The sequence below is a fragment of the Rhinopithecus roxellana genome, chromosome 1 (assembly GCF_007565055.1).
Source record: "Rhinopithecus roxellana isolate Shanxi Qingling chromosome 1, ASM756505v1, whole genome shotgun sequence".
Lineage (NCBI taxonomy): Eukaryota > Metazoa > Chordata > Mammalia > Primates > Cercopithecidae > Rhinopithecus > Rhinopithecus roxellana.
Window position 1 is genome coordinate 152,882,621 of NC_044549.1, and position 16,398 is coordinate 152,899,018.

The window sequence follows — 16,398 nt, forward strand, 5'->3', positions numbered from 1 at the left end:
GAGAGAAATGTGTGTGATGGGGGAGGAGATGCGGAGTTGGGTGGAAATGCCTTTTAATAAGATATTAGGAAAAAGGTATTAAACCTAAAACTGCAGCTCTTGAGGGCTCATTTTTTCATCTTTGTTTTTAGGATTTACAGGTACAGTGCATAGTAATTTTTGGATAATTGGAGTGAATGAATGAAAAGCGTGAAACGCCTGACAGGAGCGGGAAAATCCACCAGGGAAAACGAGCAGGGACGCAGCTGTAGCGCCTGGCCCTGCGGGATGGTCCCCACGCCGCCAGCCCCGTGTTCCCCCAACCCGGCGCTCCGGCGCTCCCGGCGCCCTCTCGGTGAGCCGCCCTGAAACCGCCAGGGGGCGCTCCCCGGCTGCCGGTGCTGAGGCGGGCGGAGCTGCTTTAAATCGCGGCGCCCAGCGGTTTGGCGTCTCAGTTCCTGAGCCTGGGAGCAACTGCAGCTTCTAGTATCCAGACTCCAGCGCCGCTCCGGCCCCGGACCCCAACCCGGACCCAGAGCGTCTCCAGCGGCGGCGCAGCGAGCAGGGCTCCCCGCTTTAACTTCCTCCGCGGGGCCCAGCCACCTTCGGGAGCTCGCGTTGCGCACCTGCAAACTCTCCGCCTTCTGCACCTGCCACCCCTGAGCCAGCGCGGGCGGCCGAGCGAGTCATGGCCAACGCGGGGCTGCAGCTTTTGGGCTTCATTCTAGCCTTCCTGGGATGGATCGGCGCCATCGTCAGCACTGCCCTGCCCCAGTGGAGGATTTACTCCTATGCCGGCGACAACATCGTGACCGCCCAGGCCATGTACGAGGGGCTGTGGATGTCCTGCGTGTCGCAGAGCACCGGGCAGATCCAGTGCAAAGTCTTTGACTCCTTGCTGAATCTGAACAGTGAGTGCACCCCCACCTCACAGCCGCCGTCCAGAGGCCCCAGTCCCCCTGCAGCTCCCTTACGGCCTCATTCTGTTGTGTGATTCCATGGTTATCAGTCTTCAGTTGATTAAGTCTTCTGATCATGTGCTCTGTCATAAGGAAATTAAGAGAATCCTGGTTTGAGAAAAGGGACGCCCAGGCATAAGCTCTAGTTTTACCTAAAACCCCCTGGGTGACACTTTTCTGCCACTCTAGGTGTGGCTTCATCCTAAATTTCTATGCTGGTGGGTCGAGATGGAGGGAGTGAAGGCTAAACTTGAACTTGAGCTCTGAGACCTCTCCTAGGCATTCTGAGATCTGGGGTAAATTGAGGATTGGTAGGGTTCAGACAAGAAGATGGGATGGCTTAAAAAGTTTGGAGCCTGGTAACTTCTCAAGTGTGCAAGCTTAAATAAATAATCCTCAAGTATGAGATATAATTTTTGTAACCTTTACTATGATTTTTCATAGTAAAATTTACATTCCTACTTGAAATGTCCTAAGTGTCTTCTACTCATACTTGAGGATGATTCTTTTAATGTGTAAGATCTAGTTACTGCAAGGAGGCCCCTTGCAAGACTCTTTGGAAAAGCCGCTTGAGATTCCCCCAAAGTTTTAATTTTTAGACCCAAGGTCTTCAGTGGCGGCTGATGGTGTAGTTCTATCTTGGAAAGAGAACGTTGGTGGCAGGTGGGGGAAGGCTGTCAACAAAGGTTCTAAATAACCTGCCCAACATAATACAAAGGGAAAAGTAAAGGCACTGAAGGGAAATGCAGCAAACTAGTCATAGCTGATGAAATCAGAGGTCAGCTGGGAATGGAAGGCAGTGAGAGAGAAAAAAGAGGTGGGTCTTCCTTAGGTTTCCATCTTCCACAAAGGAATTTCTGTGTAATAGATGTTCAGTGACCCCTTGTCACGTTGGAAAGGATTGTATAGAGGGACATATTTTTAAGGATGGTGGGGAGAAGGATAATAGGATAATTTTTTACTTTTTTTAATTAAAGGTTTTGAGTGATTTGTCAGAAAAATCATTAAATTCCCGTTTACTTAGGTAATAATGATTCATGGCTGGAGTATCTTCCTTGAGAAATCACATTACTTGTCTTATATCATGTGTCTGTTATAGCCTTTAACTCACTTGAAGAAAAGGTCCCTTAGTCTTTGCCTAGATAAACGTGACTGCCCACTAGCCCCCATTGTGTGCTAAGGGTGGAAAGTGTTGGCATTGTTCAAGTTTACTTAACTTGTTTTGTCTACCTCCTAGCAAAGGACAACTTTTAATAGTGTATATCAAAAGCCATATAGTTTACAGCTATTAAACCTGTTCCACATCTGTTTAAACACCTTGAATACCTGTGGCATTGGCTCAGTCAATGTGCATGGTCGTTTTGAGTGTTATGATTTCAAGCTTCTGAAGGTTCCCATGTTAGGACTTCTTTACACCAAAACTAATCTCTAAGTTTAGTAATTATGTGTTGCTCATTGCCCTCATGGGTTATATTTGTGCTTATAAAGTGAAAAATTAGGTAATAATTATTGAATTTCTCCATGGAAAGATAAATATATTTAAGGAAACGGTGTCAGGCATTTTAGGTAGCACGTTAAGGAATTGGCAGGTGGAGGTTTCTAAGGACAATTCCAGAGAGGCCTCACTGTCAGCTTTGTTCTTCTGATCAAAATAGTTCCTTTTCAACATCTTTAAATAGGTTTTCTTTTAACTTTCCTGAAATGACCAAATGAAATCAGATTGATCCATGTTGTAAAAACTCAAAGGGATTATCCTTACACATGATAATGTGTTAAAATGTTTTACTTACATTTTTTGGTTAATGTAGTTATTACAGTTTTTAAAACTGTGGTGAAAGGACTAAATACCTATTCCCCCACATACACTTTAGAGATGCCGTCCTAGTTTTTTTTTTTTTTAAACTCCAGATCAGAATCCATTTTTGTTTTACTTAAAGCCATAGTTTATCCAAGGTGTGGCTTACACCTTTCTCTCAAAACCCATTCTCAGAAGAGGGACCCTGGACTCACAGGTTTTCTCTTCTAACCTGCCATGACTCACGGGGATGCTTCTGGATGGAGTCCAGGAAACCTTACTCCATTTCTCTGCCTGAGCAGTGGTGTTTACGCCCACCAGCTGTAGAGATCTGGGATGGTGATTCATTGGCTGGTTTTGGGATACTTTTGTTACATGTAGAGATGAAAAGGGTTATGTGTGTATATTTAAGCAGTATCCCTCATAAAAAAGCTGCATTTCATTAAGTGTGTTTAGGTGAAAAGCTTAGCTATGGGTTTCCTGAAATTGTACCTTGCTGTCTTTCCCAGTAGGAACACTTGTCTTCGAGCCCAGATGCAGGGCTTTGCCAAGGCTTTAGCACTGGAGGTATTAAAATCTCTTGTTTCCAGTGGTTTATGTAGGGTAGGTTGCGAAAAGCATATGACCTTCATAAAGTGGCTGAAGGAATACAGTGTGCTAATAGTGCATACAGTAAATACAAAATGAGATACAGCAAGTCTTCTTCTTTTAGGTAGTTCTTGCCAAGCAGTTTATAAAAATGTAACTGAGGAACTTCCTGGGGGAAACAAATGTCACATTGTGTATTGTAGTTTTACAATGGCTGATACAATTTCCATTTCATCTAAAGTATGAGATTTTATTGACCCTGGGCATTCTTGTAGCTGAAAGGTAGAATATACAAAAAGTGCCAGATACAGTTGCAGTAGACGTTTCTTGAGTCACCTGTACCTCTTGCCTTGTTTTCATCTAATTCTCAAACTTTTAGGACACTAGCACCAATTTTATGTGCTTGGTTAATTGTTTCGTCTTAGTTGACTTTAATAGCTAGACTGGGTTGCTGTAGGAGGCTGCATGGTGGGAGGTGTGCAAGCAGAGAATAAATAAGCATTTTGAAGGAATGTTGTAGGGAAGATCCAAGCACCAGACAAATGGGAGGTTAGGCTAGACTCTCTCTCAATCTCAGCGAACCCTGAGATTCTGTAATTTGTTTATAAGCTCCTCTAGCCTGTTTAACTTGCTTTGCATGAATCCACATGTGTGTAGGTGTGCTTAATGAGTATTGGTGGCTGTAAGGTTTCCCAGCACTCTCACCATGATGTCAGGCTCAATCAGAGAAACAAAATCACTGACTTGGACAGTCTTTGAAGCCTAAGTGGAGAGGAGGGCACCTATTTATGCTTCTCCAGACGCTTTATGCCTGCTGAACCGAGGGTACTCAAAGGATCATTGGTGTTCAGATGTACTTCATCAATCGGTTCTGACTCTTAGAATAATGGAAGTTGAAACAAAAATCCAGGCTTGAGATCAGAAGTTCTCTATTCTTACTATGGTTTGGCACTAAGTAGCCAGGTGTATAATGGTGAACCACGTGATCTCCCTGGTTTCAGGTAGTTACCCCACTTATAAAACAGGGCAGAGTGGGAGGAATGGGGAGATGAATCTATGATTCATTTATCCATTCAACAGATGCAAGCCAGGCCCTATTCTTGCAGTTAAGGATGGTGCAGCTAAGATGAGTTCTAAGACGCCTTCCAGTGCCAGCATTCTTTGTTATTCCTTCAGTGATTGAAGAGGAAGAGGCAAGTCACATAGCTTAGGTTTCCTTAATTGGAGTGATTAAGGAAGTATAGTGGAGGTAATATAGAAGCATCAACTTAATGCTGCGAAAATTTCTCGAAGAAACACACAAACGGGAAAGGTAGCAAAACTTCTGAGGACATCCTGAAAAGTGGTACATCCTGCCTCATCCAGGATCATTTTCACTCCTGATTTTGCTGATGTTCTGAGGTCACATCTGGTGACCACCACCTCACACACCAATAAGCGGGAAATGCTAATGATTAGGACTTTTATGGAACGTTGAACTTCAGTAAGAGTAGATTTAATATGGAAAAAAGCCAGGGGAGTACACTTCTGTGACGGTCTGTGTTGAGTTCACTTAATTGCAGGGGAGAAGAAAGTACAGTATTTTTGTTCTAGTCACCCAATCATCAGTTCATTTATTCACTTAATACTAATTAAGCAACTACAGATGCAAAGAGAGACGATGTGGGAATGAGGTAGAATTGGAATCTGCAGTCAACATTTGAACAACACAGGTTTGAACAGCAAGGGTTCACTTATAGGTGGATTTCTTTCAACCAATACCGATGAAGAATACAGTATCTGAGAGTCCAAAGCCTGCATGTAGGGAGGGTTGACTTTCTGTATACAAGGCTTCCACAGGATCAACTGTAGGACTTGAGCATGTGCAGATTTAGTTGCCTGTGGGTGGTCCTGGAACCAATCACCCTTGTATACCAAGAGATGACTATATTTTGTTTATGATATATAGAACCTAAGGTAATATGGCTAGAAAATAGCATAAACAATGTCTGGTATTGATAGTAGATTCTACTGCTTGTATAGCAAGACTTTAAAGCTTTAGAAAAATTCCATATATGTCTTTCTACACATTTGTTGATTAACCTAACTGTAGTAGATCAGTAACTTCCAACTCACTTCTTGTCTCATAAGTAGAGATCTTCATATTTACTTTTAATTATACTTTCAGGTTGAAAATGATGAGAACTCCTTCGGGGGTCTTTAATCTCAAGATTATCAGTCTAGCTAAACATAATTAAAAGACTGCCTTCTCTGTTTCCTGCTGAATAATGACGAGAAAAAATAGTATAATTTTTTTAATGTTTGCTAACCAGGTTCTCCATAGACAACTTTAGTCATTGGTCATAATATTGCAGAGTTAGCTGCAAATTTAAGAGGCGAGAAAAGGAATATGTTTGTTCATAGGTTTGTTCTAATCAAACCAATTCAAAGTTAATATTGCAAGGCTATACTGCATCTATCTCATCCAAAATGTTGTTTTATAGCTTTCAAACATCCCTCTTAACTTCTCTGCTCTGCCACTCATCATTCCATTAGGGAAAAACAAAACAAAACTTCAGTTTTGAAGCTCGTTAGATGCTCATTAGATCTTTAAAAAATAGATCAAACTAAGCAAAAAGTACAATTTGTATTATCTGCATGAGTTTCTAGTTTTTAGTGACCTAAGCTAAGTCTTGCTTTTGGCAGCAAGATTTTAGCATACCAGGCTCTCAAGGGAGGTGTTTCTCAGTATTATTTCAAAAATTAAGCTAAACAAAAGAGAATAAGTATTTTTATCTATCATATTGGTACAGTTTTTTAAAGCATAAAGACATGTTCTAATTTAAATTTATTGAAATTTGATAAATCCATGTGACTTTTCAAGTACTGTGCTTGGTGCTTTAGATGGAAATAGGAATAAATATCTGATTCAAATCATCCAGGCGTTCACAATTACATACTTTACAACTCTGATTTAAAACACTTCTATGATGTGAAGGTATTCATCTGGTTCCAGCTTAAAACTGTGCAATTTAGATTTGATCTGCACATAAAACACTTGTAACTTGTAACACAATAGTTGCTTAACTTTGACTTGTAATATATCATTACCTATGCCTTGCTTGTGAGCTTTCGTGCTGTTTTAATTCTCAGCTTTTTGTGCGTGACTGCATGTGTAGATTATTTTTGTATTTTCCTCACATATCACTATACTTAAGAATTTATCCAAATGTCTCCAATGAAGTAAAGTAAGATTTTGGGTTTGATGCAAATCTAATATTGGAACATACAAATAAATTTTATAAGTCAATGGTTGACAGGATATAAGTGAAAATATTACTTTGCAAAATGACATTTTAAAAAACAAAACAGGATCTCATTTCTATGGTTTATGCAATTTTTAAATATTGTGTTTTTCATTTTCTCCATTACTTTTTGTGTATTATGCAAATAATATATTATTCTACAGAGAAAGGAAACCTGGTAGGTTTATTAGCAATCACAGAACAGAATATTAGTCCCCAGCCCCTTGGAAAGAACACTTTGTAGATGAAGTGGCAAGATAGATTTGACATGCATCAAATGTGTTTTCTTTGAGAACTTAATGGGCAAAAACTTAGAGATTAAAAATGTGAATATTAGATATTCCAGGTGGGTGCAGTAAAGGCCCTGGAGTAGTTTATGCACATGTGTTCCTAGCCTGGGAGATCAGTAGTTTTACACAGTCTGACTCATGAGATTGATGCCCGGTTAGACTTCTCTTGAAGACTACCCTGTGATCTAAGTGCTCAGACCTGCTGGACGAGTGACCTTCTGTTTTTACTTGAAGAAAAGATCAGTGTGATTATTATATAAACTGGGTCCAGTTTGCAGCCCCACAACTTGAACAAAGAGAAAAACTTGGAGCAAGATCAGAAAAAACATAAAAAATGATTAATAAAAGGTTGAAAAAGAGTATTTATGAAAAAATAAAACGGAGGAGGCTGTGAAATATAAGATGCTGGATGCTGGAAGGGCTATCATAGAAATAATATTTATTGATTGCGTGATCTCTATACTGACAGTAAAAATCATGTCGCCCCTTTCTCAAGACAATCATATGACTTCTGATTATACTTAGATAGAATCCAAACTTCTTACCCTAATTTGCAAAGCTCTGCATGACATATGCCTTCTGTCCACCTTGCTAAACTTCGTTTTACTTTACACATCCCATCATCCTACATTAGGGTGACCAGTTCTCCCAATTTGTCCAAGACTGAGGACCTTCTAAGGATGTAAGACTTTCAACTTTAGAGCTAGGACTGTTCCAGGCAAACTGAGATATGTGGTTTCCCTATCCTCCAGACGTGGATCATCTTTGTTACTTTCAGCATCTCCTCTTCCAGCATATCTCTGCCTGAAATATTTTCCTTCCACGTGTTATCTTAGGATCACATCTGAAATCTGTGTTATGTATGGGTTTAGTTATTTTGTTATTTTCCAATAATGATAGCCTTTGCAAAAACCATCCCTCAGAAAGAGGAAATACCTTAACCATGGAGTCCTTGGTACTTTCCTCTTCATACCACAGTATGGCTTGTGATTCCAAGCAAAAAGTTGCGTAATAACCTTACAAGCAGCTTCAGTTCCTTCCTGGTAAATCTGTGGTCCATGGAACATGTGTTTTGATCCAGCAGTCCCTCTGCCACCTGGAGTCTTGATATAAGTGTGTGGGTCAGTGTGCATGTGCGCTCATACATGCTTATGAGGAGGTCAGTGTGTGAGGGGAATCAGGAAGTCTCTTTTTTATTTTTAAATGAAATCAAGTAAAACTTTACCTTGGCTTCCAAAATATCTCTCAAATACTGTAAACAATACCTTTGATACTTCTAGAAAGAGATTATGGCCAGGTGCAGTGGCTCATGCTGGTAATCCCAGAACTTTGGGAGGCCGAGGTGGGTGGACCACCTGACCTCAGGAGTTCGAGACCATCCTGGGCAACATGGTGAAACCCATCTCTACTGAAATACCTCCCCCACAAAAAAATAGCCCAGCATGGTGGCTCCTGCCTGTAGTCCCAGCTACTCAGGAGGCTGTGGGATGAGAATCGCTTGAGCCCTGGAGGCGGAGTTTGCAGTGAGCTGAGATTGTACCACTGCACTCCAGCCTGGGCAACAGAGCGAGACCCTGTCTCAAGAAAAGGAAAAAAAGAAAAAGAAAGAGATTACTATAATTTTATCATAGATTTTCTGGTTATAGCAAAGACAGATGATCAGTAAATCAAGATTTAAGGAAGTTTTAGAACTATTTAGCTTCAGTTATGATTGGTAACCTAAGTTCTCAATCTTGATGATATTAAGGTTAAGCCTAGGCCTAATTAGACATTGAGATACAAAACCTTCCAACATCTCAGTCACTTTTAAAGACCATCAAGGAGTTAATTGTTCCAATCCACTGGATAAAGATATAATTTACATTTTACTTATATAATTAAAATATTATTCCAAACAATACTAAGTTTCTTGCTCAAGATAGCATAGTTCATTAAAGCTGAAAAATACTTATATATGCAAAAAGTACTTGTCACATATTATCACTGTCAGTAATATAGTGATCTTTAATTAAAAGAGGACATAAATCTAGAATTTAAACAAAATCTTCTAACCAGCATAGTTTCAGTTCATATTTAAAAGTCCGTGCCTTTATGCCACAATGAATCAAGCTTTTACTCTTTAAGAAACATATTGATGATCTCTCAAACTTGACCCTGTTTATTTGCTCACGAGTTAGTACACCAAAAATAATAATGGGGAATGAGAAAAAAATGGAATCCTGAGAAACACTACATTGAATTATTGCGTGTGTTATTTTACAACATCACAGCTTAAATAGCTTTAAAAACTGGTGATATCTTTGAATAAGAATCTACTACTATGTTTCAAGATAACATCTCAAAGGTTATTTTGTTTTGTTTTAAGAAAATGACTTCTATATTCTCCCCTACTCCTCCTATTCACATCACTGGAAATATGAATATTGCTTATCCAGTCATGATAATCTATAAAACATTTATTTTTTATCCTCCAATTCACCCAGTTTTTCTGAAGCTTGCTGATTGGGGTGTAAAGCTGGTAACTAATATCAAAGATATACTGAAAACCATTTTGATTACAAATAGTTAACATCCAGGATCGTATATATGATTGTTACTTAAAATTAAAATTATCTTAGCAAGGATTAAAATCCCTTAGTAAAAAACAAATATGTATTAGTTCAGCTAACCCTATTCAATTAGATCATTAATTATTTTTCCAGTTGATTTTGAATTTAATGTTGAAAACATAAAATGTTGGAGTGGAGGGATCTCTTTTTCATCATCCAGCCCAGCATTTGTTTTTCTGGAGAAGATACTGTATGTTGGGTTATCAGTGGAAATACCAGTAAGACTGGCGTCTCTAGATTCCTAGTCCAGTTTTCTCTCTTCCTTACAACAGTGACATATACTTGGTCTTCTTCCAGTTTTCTCTTGTTGGTCCAAGCATATTTCACATGTTTTAAAATGTTTTCTGCCAGGCACATTGCAAGCAACCCGTGCCTTGATGGTGGTTGGCATCCTCCTGGGAGTGATAGCAATCTTTGTGGCCACCGTTGGCATGAAGTGTATGAAGTGCTTGGAAGACGATGAGGTACAGAAGATGAGGATGGCTGTCATTGGGGGCGTGATATTTCTTCTTGCAGGTAATAGAGGCTGTGCCTTGCTTTCACCTTACTAATCTGTCCCTAGTATGATTTGAAATCTATTACGTTGGATTCATTACACTTGATTTCAGTCTCTAAGGCAAACTGCAAACATAGACCTGAAGTCCCGTTGACTTTCATGTTCTCAAACACAAACCAAATGAAAATTTGAGAGCTCTGCTCACATCTGACAGGTCTATTGGTTGAAGTTTCAAGTGGCAACTGGTTTGTTAGAACCAGTCTCTTACAGTGTAGAAAGTTGTTCACTATTTAGCAAACGCTAAGGAGGAAGTTCATGTAATTCAGAAAATTCCTATGTTGTCTCCACAGATACTATGTGGAAAAGATGGGGAGTAGTGAGAGAAAACACAAGAATATGTGAACCCTTCAGGTCTGTGAGGGATGGAAGGATTGGGTTTATTGGAGAAAAATAAGGACAGCATTCCAGCTGGGCAGATCGAATTCGAGAATAAACAGGATGTACCCATAGACCAACGAAAAGAAAGGCCAACTGGAGTAGAGGTGGCCTGTTGGAATGGTCAGTTTAAGGCAAGAAAAAAAAAATACAGAAATACTTTTAAATTTTTTTGGTAAAATAATGATATTATATTTTCCATTGAAAACAAATAAGTGTTTTTTAGGCCAGGTGTGGTGGTTCACGCCTGTAATCCCAGCACTTTTGGAGGCTGAGGAGGGCAGATCACCTGAGGTCAGAAGTTCGAGACTAGCCTGGCCAACATGGTGAAACCCCATCTCTACTAAAAATACAAAAATTAGCTGGGTGTGGTGTTGCATGCCTGCAATTCCATATACTCCAGAGGCTGAGGCATGAGAATCACCTCAACTAGGGAGCCAAGATTGCGCCACTGCACTCCAGCCTAAGCAACAAAAGACTCTGTCTCCAAAAAAAAAAAAAGGAAGGAAAATATCTGTCTTTTAATTCAAGTGTTGATTGACAAGTTACATTATGTGTCATTTGAGAAAATCAAAGTCAGAAAACATGGACAACATTATTTCAAAGCTTTATAATAATGCTTATTGTAAAAATTATAGTGTATGTATATTTATGTGTGTATATATATATACATATATAATCTCTCTGTGTGTATATGTTTTTTATATCTGTACACTGTATTATATATATAATCTCTGTATATATTATACAGCTATCATAGACTACTATATGTTCTCTATATTAGGTATTATATGCATATATTATATATGTAGTATGTTATAGTATGTATTTTTAAATAACAGATATAATTAATTATATAAATCTACTAATAGGAAAAACTAGAATCGACTTTATTTTCCTGTTTTATTTTTGACAGAAGACTTGTAGGGGCTTTTGCTCCAGTATAATATATCAGTTTAACCAGTAATTAAGGAAGAGTATCTGTGGCTTTGCTAAAGATACGGTTAGTTTAAAACGACCAGTCTCTCAGTTTACCCAAACAAAAACTGTCTCCTGTCTGAAAAGGCATGGATAGTGTTTTATTCCCAATAATTTAATCTTATATCAAAGGCTGTGAATAGTAATCTTTGTGGCCATTGTTGGCATGAAGTGTATGAAGTGCTTGGAAGATGATGAGGATGGAATGCATTGCATTCTTCTTTTGCTTGCCTTCTTGTAACTCCCACAGGTGACTGCATCACTCCTATTCCAGTTTCAGGGACTTCTCTTAGGAGTAAGGGTCACAAGTTCAAGACCATTCACATGGTCTATTTGAGCAGCCAAAAGCAATAGTGTTTTCTGTCATGTCTAGTGGCAATTACACTGGACTATGTTTTTGGTTGGGGAGAGAGAGTAGCATAGAAACGTCTAATCTGTCTATATTGAATGCTTAAAATTACTATAAAAAAGTTATTTACCTTTTTTGATAAGAAAAAATGAGGTATTTTATACATCTTATAAATGATTACGTGAATGATTTTGACTAAATTATTTATCTGCTATCACTGAATATAAAATGCCATGGGAAATTGAGATTGGGTTGCATAAATTGATCTAATGTGGCACCCTCAACAAATCTCAGGTCAGTCTATACCCATGCCAGGTATTCCCTTGGCCAATGGGGCAGTAGTAATGCAGGTATTCTGGTCCATTCTGAGACATGTCCTAATCTCACTGCTGTCTAGCTGCTTGCATTCCTTTTGATTCTGCAGAAATGTAAATTTTGAGTTTGATCAAGAACATAGAAGAGTTTTCATCTTCCCCTTTTGCAAGTAATTCCATCTGTACTAATAATGACAATAGTTTTATCAAATGTAGTTTAGTACCCTAATGTATAACAGTATATTTAAAAGAGATTTTGTACAACATACACCTGACTAATGGTTTCCAAAAAAGCATTATTTGTGCCAAGATGCCATAAAATGTATAAATTTTGTCTAACTCCAACCTAGTATTTTTTATATTTTAATGGGTACTTGGAATAAATCGTATCTGGACTTCTAATCTCCCTAATACCAAAATAAAAATGTCAACACTGTTGATGAGATTTAATTCTTGCAAAATATGTTTTGGTTTAACAGCTTGTGTATTTAGGCTCAGTGTTCCATGGTGATTAACAGTCTTTTGTTCTGAATTTCTGTAGGTCTGGCTATTTTAGTTGCCACAGCATGGTATGGCAATAGGATTGTTCAAGAATTCTATGACCCCATGACCCCAGTCAATGCCAGGTAAGGCTATTCATGCGTAAAATAGTTTGTTTTCTGAGAAAATACCCTTTTTATGTTCTACAAAGTCCTTCTAGTGCCATCATTTCCCAGATTTGCTTTCAAGAATTTTATGTCAAACCTACAAACAATTTAAACGATCTGTGACTTATGTTAAAATGAGTTTGATAATTGCTTTAACAGCCTGAACTGGTGACAAAATACCTTCCAAAGTAGAACAGTTTTAAGCCCTAAACTTTTCAACTATATACTGGACTCTTTTTTTTTCCCCCTTTTTTTCAGGTATTAACAAAGATGTTAATATATTTGAAATTTCCTTTTTGAAGTGTATTCTGATGTTTACAGCACCTACTCTATGATTATTTGTAACTAATGCACAGTTTATGATTAATTGAGAAAAACTGTACTACTCTAGGGCTTAATGAATAATACTTCATTCCCAACAGTTCATTTTTACACGTAAAGCTATGATATATATTTTTAGTATGTTCAGACACCACCTTGAAATGTTTTGTTCTTTCACAACTATAAAATTGGCTTTACAAAGGTCATCTTTCTTAATACTGCAAGTTGTGCAAGTCGAGCTGATTCTTAGCTCTCATGTGACAACATTCTTTAATCAGAGACGAGGCTCTTCATCACTGTCTTCACATCTTTAATGCCTAATGACTACATTCAGTCAGGATGTTAAAATATAATTATTGTTTGTTGAGTGCTTGGATGAATGGATGAAAAACCTCAGTGTTTGGAGAGATAAGATGTGTTTTTCTTTTTATATAATCACCCACATATGGGAGAACACGTACTCCAATGGTTGTGTTGGAGCCCATCCCATAAGATTTAAAATGTAAGAACAGAAACTGCTAGAGGTCAGTAGTCTAAAATTTCACCAAGGTCATAATACCAGTAATGCACAGGAAAGCACTTTATAAATTGCCAGTCATTTTGCAATTATTATTTACATGATTGCATGTGACCCTAAAAGCAGTCTATTGAGGCAGGTGGGATTATCCTGCTTTGAGAGGAGGAGAAACTGAGGCTGAGAGGTGAAGTTGCTCTCCCCGAATTGCAGCACTTGAGAGTTGGCATCAGGATTCAGACTTGGCCTTATAACTAATAGAACCAACCCTTCTCTTCCATACTGTCCATAATCACTCACAGATACCCCACCCACCCTAAGTGTGCTTTAATACATCTGCCTGGATCAGCTTAATCCAGAATGGTTCATGGGCTGCTTAGAACTTTTCTTTACAAAACCATAAAATTTGGATTTCAGATTATATAGGTGCCTGGGATCAATGGATCATCTGTTCAACACTCTGATTATCTCCATTATGCTCTACCAGTTTCTTAATAGAATATGATTACTACTTAGTGATATAGCTTCCTTTGCTAAGTTTCAGCCTAGGAACCATGATCCAAACCCTACTTCTAAAACACATAAACATGCTTTACAAGTATCCTACATATGGAAAAGTCTTTGGAATTATTTGGGTAATTAACCTGGCATTACATGTGTTATTTCCTGACCTACTATTGCAAATTGTCAACAATTGCAATATAAACATTCTTTTGTGTATATGTTCACAAATCTTAAAGTACTTCCCAATGGATATTGAGGGGTTATTTTCAATGAAAAAAATATAATAAGTATTGATTTTTTTCCTTTATTGTATTAGAAAAGTTGCCAATAATTCACTGATTAACAAGCACGTGGGTTTTTCCTTTTAGGTACGAATTTGGTCAGGCTCTCTTCACTGGCTGGGCTGCTGCTTCTCTCTGCCTTCTGGGAGGTGCCCTACTTTGCTGTTCCTGTCCCCGAAAAACCACCTCATACCCAACACCACGGCCCTATCCAAAACCTGCACCTTCCAGTGGGAAAGACTACGTGTGACACAGAGGCAAAAGGAGACAATCATGTTGGAACAAACTGAAAATGGACATTGAGATACTATCATTAACATTAGGACCTTAGACTTTTGAGTATTGCAATCTGAAGTATGGTATTACAAAACAAACAAACGAACAAAGAAACCCATGTGTTAAAAATACCCATTGCTAAACATGGCTTAGTCTTATTTTATCTTCTTTCCTCAATACAGGAGGGAAGATTTTTCCATTTGTATTACTGCTTCCCGTTGAGTAATCATACTCAAATGGGGGAAGGGGGTGCTCCTTAAATATATATAGATATGTATATATACATGTTTTTCTATTAAAAATAGACAGCAAAATACTCTTCTCATTATGTGGATACTAGCATACTTAAAATATCTCTAAAAATAGGTAAATGTATTTAATTCCACATGGATGAAAGTGTTTATTGGCATATTTTTCTTTTTTGTCCATGTATACATATATAATAGTCAAATATCATTTACTCTCCTTCATCAGCTTTTAGTGTCTTTGCCGTGAGACCTAGCCTAATCTACCAAGAATGAATTCTTTCAATTCTTCATGCGCGCCCTTTTCATATACTTATTTTATTTTTTACCATAATCTTACAGCACTTGCATCGTTATTAAGCCCTTATTTGTTCTGTGTTTCATTGGTTTCTATCTCCTGAAGCTAACACATTTCATAGTCTACATTTTAGTTTCTAAAGCCAATAAGAATTTATTACAAATCAGAACTTTGGAGGCAAATCTTTCTGCACGACCAAAGTGATAGATTCCTGTTGACCTTCCCACGCAGTCCTCGTACTCTGACCCATAGCATTCTTGTTTGCTTTGAAAATATTTGTCCAACTGAGTAGCTGCATGCTGCTCACCCGGGTGTTGTTAACACAATTTTATTGATCGAATTATGAAGCTACTCATTCATAGTTATATATCCCCCCAAACTACCTTTTTGTTCCCCTTCCTTAATTGTTTCTTTTCCCACATGTAATTATCATGTAGTTTATATCTTCCTAATAAGGTGTGGTCTGTTTGTCTGAACAAAATGCTAGACTTTCTGGAGTGATAAGCTGGTGACAAATATTCTCTCTGTAGCTGTAAGCAAGTCACTTAATCTTTCTACCCCTTTTTTCTATCTGCCAAATTGAGATAATGATTTAACCAGTTAGAAGAGGTAGTGTGAATATTAATTAGTTTATATTACTCTCATTCTTTGAACATGAACTATGCCTATGTAGTGTTTTTATTTGCTCAGTTGGCTGTTTAGAAGTCACTGAACAAAACCTACACATACACCTTCATGTGGTTCAGTACCTTCCTCTCTCTACCAGTCTATTTCCATTCTTTCAGCTGTGTCTGACATGTTGTTTGTGCTCTGTGCCACGTTAACAACTGCTCTTACTTTTCCAGTCTGTACAGAATGCTATTTCACTCGAGCAAGATGATGTAATGGAAAGGGTGTTGGCACTGGTGTCTGGAGACCTGGATTTGAGTCTTGGTGCTATCAATCACTGTCTGTGTTTGAGCAAGGCATTTGGCTGCTGTACGCTTATTGCTTCATCTGTAAGAGGTGGTTTGTAATTCCTGATCTGCCCACCTCACAGTGATGTTGTGGGGATCCAGTGAGATAGAATACATGTAAATGTGGTTTTGTAATTTAAAAAGTGCTACACTAAGGGAAAGAATTGAGGAATTAACTGCATACGTGTTGGTGTTGCTTTTCAAATGTTTGAAAAGAAAAAAACAATAAGAAATGGGTTTCTTGCCTTAACCAGTCTCTCAAGTGATGAGACAGTGAAGT

General features: G+C 38.3%; 1 protein-coding gene across 1 annotated transcript; it reads left to right on the top strand.

Moving 5' to 3' along the window:
- The first annotated feature begins 326 nt into the window (after positions 1 to 326).
- Positions 327 to 15,020, top strand: CLDN1 (claudin 1). Its single transcript, XM_010385847.2, has 4 exons — positions 327 to 890; positions 9,856 to 10,020; positions 12,618 to 12,702; positions 14,431 to 15,020. Exons 1-4 carry the CDS (start codon positions 668 to 670, stop codon positions 14,591 to 14,593), a joined length of 636 nt encoding a protein of 211 aa, XP_010384149.1. The 5' UTR covers positions 327 to 667; the 3' UTR covers positions 14,594 to 15,020.
- Positions 15,021 to 16,398: the final 1,378 nt, after the last annotated feature.